This window comes from Oncorhynchus keta, chromosome 2 (assembly GCF_023373465.1).
Source record: "Oncorhynchus keta strain PuntledgeMale-10-30-2019 chromosome 2, Oket_V2, whole genome shotgun sequence".
NCBI classification, from domain to species: Eukaryota; Metazoa; Chordata; class Actinopteri; order Salmoniformes; family Salmonidae; genus Oncorhynchus; species Oncorhynchus keta.
Genome location: NC_068422.1, coordinates 13501254 through 13511552, shown reverse-complemented (window position 1 = coordinate 13511552; position 10299 = coordinate 13501254). Strand labels below are relative to the sequence as shown.

General features: G+C 47.3%; 1 protein-coding gene and 1 long non-coding RNA gene across 4 annotated transcripts; one reads left to right on the top strand and one right to left on the bottom strand.

The window, feature by feature from the left end:
* The first annotated feature begins 826 nt into the window (after positions 1-826).
* Positions 827-5579, top strand: LOC118374996 (forkhead box protein J1-B-like). The gene is made up of 4 exons (XM_052472412.1): positions 827-978; positions 1082-1231; positions 1501-2124; positions 3731-5579. The coding sequence occupies exons 3-4, from the start codon at positions 1555-1557 to the stop codon at positions 4571-4573; spliced, it is 1413 nt and encodes a 470-aa protein (XP_052328372.1). The 5' UTR covers positions 827-978; positions 1082-1231; positions 1501-1554; the 3' UTR covers positions 4574-5579.
* LOC127909918 (uncharacterized) lies at positions 4784-6616 on the bottom strand. Of its 3 annotated transcripts, none has more exons than XR_008072929.1 (2): positions 6129-6616; positions 4784-6092 (listed from the first exon to the last, which is right to left on the bottom strand). It is a non-coding gene; the product is annotated as an uncharacterized LOC127909918 (long non-coding RNA). The 3 variants fall into 3 exon arrangements; XR_008072931.1 differs by having other exon boundaries at positions 4784-6056; XR_008072932.1 differs by having other exon boundaries at positions 6165-6616.
* Positions 6617-10299: the final 3683 nt, after the last annotated feature.

Here is a 10299-nt window from a genome sequence, read left to right as displayed (position 1 = left end):
TAATAATTCACATTTCTTGTTGCTGGAGGATTATTTTCCTGCTGTCGCAAATTGGCTTAAATTAAGATGCAGTACACTATATCTCCACAGAGCGGCAGTGCATCCCTATGTGAGGAGCAGAGATAGCTTTCCATTGGCAACAGATGGAGCCAGGTATTTTTGTGTCATTTATAAACTGTGGATTGTAGTAAATAGAAAAACGAGATGTCCAAAATCCCACAAAATTGCAATAATTTGTTGGAGTAGGCAAATGTGTTAGGTCATCCCCCAATATTACGCTAATTCCCTAGGAGTGAAGTTGTACAACTTGAGTCATTTTGTATTCTATTTCACAAGCATTATAGTTGGTGACAAATTGAATATACATTACATTATTTAAAATGAAATAATTCAGACACCGTAATATGTTATAGTAGGCCTAAGGTCTTCTATAGCCTATGACGCTATTGTGTAGGAATTCCCTCTCATATTTCCCCTCTCTGCAGTTGGATGATGCTATTTGATAGCCTACGGTTAATAAGGGGTTAACTAAATGTTGACAAAAGGTATGGAATGCTGAGTAAAGTGTAGCACACGCGCGGGACTTGTGGCGCGACATTTCAGCGCTCCGTGGGGGCATTGTCGCGCCATATTGCTCTCAACAGGTCTTGGATCAGGATTGGGCTCGGGACAACAATAGCCTTTAGAAAGAGATGTCAATTGTTGTTGATTTTGTGGTTATCCTTGTATTCCGCAATGTAACCTTAACATAGACCAGCCTAATGTCGGTGTAATGATACATTCCTGGTTGAGCAGTTGAGCGCGCTCCTCATATCCTCATGCACACCAGCTTTGTCTGTCAAGACAAGTGAAACCTGGAGAGCAGGCAACCAATCAGAGACCTCTAAGACGTTTAAAGGGCTCGTGGGAAGTCTCTCCACCTTTATTATGAGCATCCAAGAACCTTCCAGCACCCAGACCTTTTCATGTATCATTCTGGTGAGCAATTGGCCGGGATTGAAATATTATGGATTATTAAAAACGACTCAAATTGATTAAATCATCTTCTACATTTCTATATAAACTGCTGGACCATACGTAGGTGAGCACTCCCCCTCTGCACTTGTTGCGCAGAAGATAGATGCTGCTTCTCCGGAGTCCTAGGAGAATAGAGCACAGGGACCGACCGATCACCGACCACTGCAACAGGTTTTACACTGTTCCCGAGCATTATCGCTGACCTGTTTTTGAGGTAAGGGTATATAGGCTACTGTGTTATAATCACTTGTTTAATTTTCATGTTTTGACATGTTGGCATGTTGAGAATTTTTTTATTTATTTTTTATATAGAATGTTTTTAATAGACTATTGTAATGGGAGTAGTGACTCGAATTCTACTGTTGAGACACATAGGCTTTTTTATATTGTGTGTCTTTAATAGACTACTGTAATGGGGGTCGTGGCTCAAATGCGATCTTTTTTATGTGGTTTCGGTCGATTTCAATATTTGTTTTGCTGCAGGACATCTCATTGAACAGTCCACATCTTCGCGATTGAACGTGCGTCACGCTTAGAATGCCTGTCCTGATGAGTCCGGAGATCGCCTCCAAGTTTAAGGAGAAATGGCTGAACCTCCAGCCGGAGCTTCAGGACAGCGCAGCCGGCTCAGTGCACCTGGACGACAGCCTGACCAGCCTCCACTGGCTGCAGAACTTCTCCATCCTCAGCGCTAACCAGGAAAGACCCACCGGTACTGGCTCCGGTTGCCCATCACATCACCTGCTTTCCTACCACCAGCGCCTGTACCCCCGTGGAACCGACTCCCCGTCCAGCCCTCCAGCGGGGGACACCGCCGCCTGCGGGATGCCTCGCTGCCTCGGGAGCCCGGTTACCTCTGGCAGTAACTCCACCGATGTGCGTTTGGTGAATTACCCTCACCACGAACACCACATCAAGGCGCAGATCATCCCACCGGAGGAGATTGACTTTAAAACGAACCCCAAAGTCAAACCGCCGTATTCCTACGCCTCTCTCATCTGTATGGCCATGCAGGCCAGCAAGAAGCCCAAGGTGACTCTGTCCACCATCTATAACTGGATCACAGACAACTTCTGCTACTACAGACACGCAGATCCTAGCTGGCAGGTAAATGACCCGGCTCTCCTCTGTCACTCTATTATTGATGAGCTAAATGACGACAGGGAGAGAGAGAGAAGAGAGAGACCAGATAAGGGCTAGAAGAAGGGTTGCAATATGCATACTAAACAAACCTGTTGTTTTGTTGTAAGAATATTAATACACAAAAATCCATTAAAAACACATTGTTCCTGTTATTTATTATAATCATCCAGTAACTTATAATCACCAACAGTAACTTACACTGTATTTTATTAGATCCTAGTGATATTCATTTGAAATTACATTTATAATTTATAAACCAAGGTGTCTCAAATAAGAGTATATCTCTGCTATTTCTACCCTCTGAGAGATATCTGTCAGGCTTCTATCTCAGGGGGTCAGACACAAGTGCTTTACTGCTCTAGGGAGGGGGTTGTGTGTGTGTGTGTGTGTGTGTGTGTGTGTGTGTGTGTGTGTGTGTGTGTGTGTGTGTGTGTGTGTGTGTGTGTGTGTGTGTGTGTGTGTGTGTGTGTGTGTGTGTGTGTGTGTGTGTGTGTGTGTGTGTGTGTGTGTGTGTGTTAATGAGTATCCCTATGAGATCTCCCTTGGCAGCTCAGCATAGTTGATCATGTTTGAAATGCACAGAGCTCTACACTAGAAAGCCTCATTAGGTAAATTTCCTACACAAACAACAACAATAACTCCTCCTCCCCCTTAGAAGGCCCTCTCTCTTTTTCTCTCTATTTGACACACACACGCATATGAACACACATACACACACTATATCAAATTAGATTATTATTTACATCACATGCAACATGGATTTAACACATTTGTTTCTTCTCCCCTCCCCCTCTTCCCTGCCCCTCCCTTTCTCCATTCCCCCTCCCCTTCACCTCCCCATCTCCCCTCCCCTTCTCCCCACCCCCTCCCATTCTCCCATTCTCCATTCCCCTCCCCTTCACCTCCCCATCTCCCCTCCCCTTCTCCCCACCCCCTCCCATTCTCCCATTCTCCACTCCCCTCCCCTTCTCCTCTCCCCTCCCCTTCTCCCCACCCCCTCCCATTCTCCCATTCTCCATTCCCCCTCCCCTTCACCTCCCCATCTCCCCTCCCCTTCTACCCACCCCTCCCATTCTCCCATTCTCCACTCCCCTCCCATTCTCCACTCCCCCCATTCTCCCATTCTCCTCTCCCCTCCCCTCTCTCCCCCCCACCCCCTCCCATTCTCCCATTCTCCATTCCCCCTCCCCTTCACCTCCCCATCTCCCTCTCCCCTTCTCCCCACCCCTCCCATTCTCCCATTCTCCATTCCCCCTCCCCTTCACCTCCCCATCTCCCCTCCCCTTCTCCCCACCCCTCCCATTCTCCCATTCTCCATTCCCCCTCCCCTTCACCTCCCCATCTCCCCCTCCCCCACCCCTTCTCCCCTCCCCCCCTCCCATTCTCCCATTCTCCACTCCCTCCCCCCCTCCCCTCTCCTCTCCCCTCCCCTTCTCCCCACCCCTCCCATTCTCCCATTCTCCATTCCCCCTCCCCTTCACCTCCCCATCTCCCCTCCCCTTCTACCCACCCCCTCCCATTCTCCCATTCTCCACTCCCCCTCCCCTTCTCCCCTCCCCTCCCCTAACAGAACTCTATCCGCCATAACCTCTCGCTCAACAAGTGTTTCATGAAGGTGCCGCGGCAGAAGGATGAACCAGGGAAAGGAGGCTTCTGGCAGATCGACCCTCAGTACGCTGACATGTTCGTTAACGGAGTCTTCAAGAGAAGGAGAATGTCCTCCAACCTTTACAACACCAACAGGCAGAGCAAGCTCCTACACAACCAGGAAACTGACTACCATAGAGCCACTCAGCAGGGCCAAGATGGCTACCACTACCTAGGAGCTGGACCCAGCAGTAAGCGTAAACAACCTTCTCCAAGGCAACACGGCAAGATGGCGCGGACCCATAAATCCCCGCTGTTAGCCATGGAGGCCCACAACGCAGATATAGTTCTGAGGGGAGATTTTGACCTGGTGTCTGTATTTGATGACGTCCTCAGTGGTAACTGCAGTACGTTCGAAGAACTGGACATCGACACTGCTCTGAGTTCCCTGGGCTGCTCTCTGGACCTGACCCTGCAGGGGAGGCACTCCGCTGGGGTAGGAAGGTGGTGTGGAGAGGGGGACAACCAGACCCAGCAGACCCACTACTCTTACGACTACATGGAGCTGAGTGGCTCAGTGGGATATGACAGCAGTAACATGGGGGACCATCATGTTCAACAGCAACAGCTGAGCCAGGATCAGTTGTTACAGAGCCACCTGCACCAGTTCGAGGAGGTGACTCTGTTTCCAGAGCAGCAGGAGGTGCATCCCTGGGAGGAGATGAAGGAGGAGGCTCAGGCTATCCCTCTGGATCAGGGCTTTGGGCTGTGTGAAGGATTCTTCTCAGAGATACAACCCTGGGAGAGGGCTGAGGCCTACCTGTGACAGACCAGCTATTGTTACGCCAGCCATTAACCAAGGGATTCAGGCCCTAGCCACGGCTTTCTTACAGTAAATGCTGGGAAAGGAAAGTCAGACTTCACCAGTGGGCCAGACGACCTACATACAGACTACTATTTTGCTACATTAGCATCATAAAGTCATCATGTTTTGAGAGATCTATACTGTATGTTTAGGACTTTAAGATGATCTATGTTTCTGGTTTGATCACAGACTGGAGGACTAGAGGAGTCAATGAAGTGGAGATGCACTTATGGTGTTGGGTCGTAGTCGGACCTAGAGATCAGATTTCAATATGCTTTTCAAGTAGTCAATTTAATATATATCCATTAGAGTCTATGATAAGAGTCTGTCTGGGCACTAGTCTTTTGAGTCCTAGGCTATGGGAAAGTGGAGAGAGGGACATAAATGAACTGAAATGCCTCAATCAGAATATCCAAGCATGAGAGACAACGGGTATGTTTGAGGATAGAAAACATTTCAATTTCTAATGCTCTACTGTCAGAATGCTATTTGCCCTCGTTCCATAAAACATGCAATGACACAGATTGACCACTCCATTGTTTGACAACAATACCACAGCCTTGGCAGGCACAGATGCTTTTGTTCAACTTTTCCATGATTTATTCTGCCAATCTTGCATTTGATTGAACTCTGTCGATGAGTATGTTCAGGTTTAGGCTACCCATTGATATACTGAGGAAATCTAAATTCTCTCTCTGGGGTGATCGGCTTCCTTTTAGTGATATTGATTTCTGATTGATTACTTCAAGTTACTATAATTTTGTATGTTTTTAAAAGTATGATTTATTTTAAAAGGTATCTTGTTTGGGAAAACTGATGAACCAATGAAATGCTTGTACTTCATGAGTCAATCGTGAAGTTCAGCTCAAACTTGATACAATGTCTTCAATGTATTTCTGGTGTAATTCATAAATTGTTCAAAATGCAATCATGCCTCAATGCAATAAATGGCAATTTAGATGTTTTATCTCATTCGTTTGCCATACTGCATATGAAAGTCAAAGATGCAATCCCATTGGTCAATAAGGGTCAAGAACAGCTTGTTCATAGTTGGGAAGACAATATATCTCAATAATAGTCAGGCCCAGACTAGCCTGGTCTCCCAGACTAACCTGGTCTCCCAGACTAACCTGGTCTTTCAGACTAACCTGTTCTCTCAGACTAACCTGGTCTTTCAGATTCGCCTGGTCTCCCAGACTAACCTGGTCTTTCAGACTAACCTGGTCTCTCAGACTAACCTGGTCTTTCAGATTAGCCTGGTCTCTCAGACTAACCTGGTCTCTCAGACAAGCCTGGTCTCTAAGACTAACCTGGTCTCTCAGACTCGTCTCTCAGACTAGCCTCATCATTCAGACTAACCTGGTCTCTCAGACTAACCTGGTTTCTCAGACTCGTCTCTCAGACTAGCCTCATCATTCAGACTAACCTGGTCTCTCAGACTAACCTGGTCTCTCAGACTAGCCTGGTCTTTCAGACTAACCTGGTCTCTCAGACTAGCCTGGTCTCTCAGACTAACCTGGTCTCTCAGACTAACCTAGTCTCTCGGACTAACCTGGTCTCTCAGACTAGCCTGGTTTCTCAACATCACAAGAGAGAGAGAGTATGAGTTGGTGTTAATAGAGAGTGAGAGGGAAGAGAGAGAGGGTCAAAGATTGGGGGGATGCCAGGCAAGCATGGGCATGCCACGGGCACAGAGTGTTTCATTCACCTGTTAAGAGGTTGGATACGCCATGTGCTGAAGTGTACTTGTTCAAGGTAGTACATGAGCATATTGTGGGGTTGGAGCATGAAGAACGGCATTAATGTTATTTTCTATTTCCAGTTGTCTCATTTTGCTGTCTCTTGACATGCCCCTTTTACTTGAAAGAGTAAGTGTCTGAAGCATTTGTCTTGATCAAGTCTCTATCCAGAGAAAATTCTCTCAAACCAGGTTGGTTTGAACTAAGTGTAACAGGTTTCAAGGATATTACATCTGTGTAATAAATACAAACATGATTTTCTCCCTTCAAATCTCTTTTTAATTGAAAAAGGCAGCAAAAGGGGATAAAAATGAGGATTATCCGATTGGTTTTCCCTCCCTGGGGTTGGAGGTCAGGAGTAAAGATCTTTTGGGATCGACCAAATAACTCAGATTCCTAGAAACAGCAGGGACTATGCACAGAGACAGAATTGTGACGCTACTTGTTTTCATATTCATCCTGAGAGCTGATGAACACTATGGTTCATCAGCTCTGTACCAGCCTGTACCAGTTGTTATGTTCCAGTCTCAAAAAAAGGAGACCAGCTTCTTGTTGTTACTGTTTGACAGTGTGCCTAATATCATTGTCAAGTCAAGGGATCACTAATGCTTGTTGTTGAGGGGCACATTGAGGAGAGTCAGTGTGTGTGTGTGTGTCTGTCTTTCTGTGTGCCTGTGTGTCTCTGTGTCACCCGGTGTGTGTGTGTGTCTGTCTTTCTGTCTTTCTGTGTGCATGTGTGTCTCTGTGTGTGTATGCGTGTGTGTGTCTGCATGTGTGTTTGTTTGTAAATGTGTTTGTATGTGAGGTTTAAATATTGTCCCCATGGTTGAATAGATAACCTTATCTCCATAGGGCAGGTCCCTGCAGCTCTATTCACCCTGTCTCTAAGACCAGCGCTGCTCAGAATGCAGACGCTGTGACTGCAGGATCAGGAACAAGACCGGCCTGTCACAGTGGGCTTATGCTACGCAACTTTATCACTGTGTGTGTGTGTGTGAGTGTGTATGTGTGTGTGTGTGTGAGGGTGTGTATGTGTGTGTGTGCGTGTGTGTGTGTGTGTGTGTGTGTGTGTGTGTGTGTGTGTGTGTGTGTGTGTGTGTGTGTGTGTGTGTGTGTGTGTGTGGTGTGTGGGTGTGTGTGTGTGTGTGTGTGTGTGTGTGTGTGTGTGGGGGGGGGGTTATGGCCAAACCCTGATTAGCGGGGTGCATACAGACCCCTATAACACATAGAGGACATGAGAAGGGAATCTGAGGAGTGGAAGGGGAGTGGCTAAGGAAATACACCTCAATGACCTTTCTAAAATGTTGATGTTTATGCATGGTATGTAAATCAGGTTCCATTTGAGGGTCTGTTCCATTTGACAATATTTGCTCTTTTCATCCTTGTGCTTCTCAGTGTACTATGTACCAGTGATACAATGGTTTACATTGTTTGTGTTCGTGTGTGTGTGTGTGTGTGTGTGTGTGTGTGTGTGTGTGTGTGTGTGTGTGTGTGTGTGTGTGTGTGTGTGTGTGTGTGTGTGTGTGTGTGTGTGTGTGTGTGTGTGTGTGTGTGTGTGGGTGTGTGTGTGCCTGCTACGTGTGTCAATATGTCCGTCTGTTCAGAACACTTTACATGTAAAAGCTCTCAGCAGCCTGTGTTGAATGGGGTTTAGTGATGTTATTGTTAAGCTAAACCCAGAAGCTTTCCCCCAGCAATTAACTATTATGTCTATGTGGCTATGATTAACAGTGGCTGTACCTTATAAGTTGTGTGTGTGTTCCCCCCCTCCCCCCACACACACACATGCACACATGCACACATGCACATGTACACACACATTTTCATTTGTTTTTGATGTGCTAATTTCATTTACTCATGCACCCCCACCCCTCCTCCCCTAGCCAGGAGGCAATTAGGGACATGGTGGCGTCTGTATACTAGGTTCGGTTTGCTCCGAGCAGAACTCGGCTAGGCGAAGTGAACGTCTGTCCCTCGCATACGCCCTTAAACGTTCCCTTGAAAAACTAGAAAAAAAGAGAGGCAATAGTACTGTTTGTCCCTCTTGAGACGCTGCAGCCAGTATATGCTTCCTCAAAATGGTCTGAATGAATCTGTTATTAATTTACACATTTTTGCTGCTTAGTCACGTAATTTTACATCTAAATTTGATGTTTGGTGCAGTATTTCTTAAGTGAAAAAATGCATTGAATGACAACAAACACTTAATTGAAGAATCCCTACTGTTGACCAAACAACGAAGGGCCCTAGACTTTGGCTACCGAACTTCGGCATGCCTCAGGATAAAATATCGTGCCACAAACAGTCGACAAAACCCTTGCTGAACAACAAAATGAACAAAAACGTGACAAAATATCATCATAATGCACAAACTGTTTTGGATAGGAAGCATGCAGACGGCTTAAAGAGGATCCATTCAGACCGTAGCAGAGGTATCTGGGATGGAGACCAGAACTTCCCCATGCCCTAACACTCCCCTCCCCCACCTGCCCAAACTTCCCTCACAACTGGTGCAGCCTCCTCCTGCACCAGTTGTGGTCGGAGAGGGCACACTTCTGACCGGTGCTGGAGGAGCTCGTCTGGGAGTCGAGAGGGCAGGCAGAGCACTGCTCGGACACCTCAGGTGAGTCAGCACCAGGCTCACCCAGAGCTCCCTGTTGGTCATATGTATGTGTTGATTTCCTTTCCTGAGTTTACCACTCATTCCCAGCATAAGGAGCTAGTAGATTCAGGCGCAGCGGGGACTTTTATGGACCGCGGGTTCGCGCTTAAGTTAGGGATTCCGCCTGCCCTGCCGGAAGCTGGGGCCGCAGTTTGTGGGGCCATTTAAAGTTCTGAGGAGAATAAACGAGGTGTGTTATAGGTTACAGCTCCCCCTTACACACTGCCCCATTCCAAACACACCGCACCATTCAAAACACACTGCACCATTCCAAACACACTGCACCATTCAAAACACACTGCACCATTCTAAACACAGTGCCCCATTCCAAACACACTGCACCATTCCAAACACACTGCTCCATGCCAAACACACTGCACCATTCCAAACACACTGCCCCATGCCAAACACACTGCCCCATTCCAAACACACTGCACCATTCCAAACACACTGCCCCAATCCAAGCACAAAGCACCATTTAAACACACTGCCCCATGGCAAACACACTTCCCCATTCCAAACACACTGTCCCATGCCAAACACACTGCCCCATTCCAAACACACCGCACCATTCAAAACACACTGCACCATTCCAAACACTCTGCACCATTCTAAACACAGTGCCCCATTCCAAACACACTGCACCATTCCAAACACACTGCCCCATTCCAAACACACTGCACCATTCCAAACACACTGCCCCATGCCAAACACACTGCACCATTCTAAACACACTGCCCCATTCCAAACACACTGCACCATTCCAAACACACTGCCCCATGCCAAACACACTGCCCCATTCCAAACACACTGCCCCATTCCAAACACACTGCCCCATTCCAAACACTGCACCATTCCAAACACACTGCCCCATGCCAAACACACTGCACCATTCCAAACACACTGCCCCATGCCAGACACACTGCCCCATTCCAAACACACTGCACCATTCCAAACACACTGCCCCATGCCAAACACACGGCACCATTCTAAACACACTGCCCCATTCCAAACACACTGCACCATTCCAAACACACTGCCCCATGCCAAACACACTGCACCATTCCAAACATACTGCCCCATAACAGACACACTGCACCATTCCAAACACACTTCCCCATTCCAAACACACTGCCCCATGCAAAACACACTGCCCCATTCCAAACACACTGCCCCATTCCAAACACACTGCCCCATTCCAAACACTGCACCATTCCAAACACACTGCCCCATGCCAGACACACTGCACCATTCCAAACACACTGCCCCATGCCAACACACTGCCC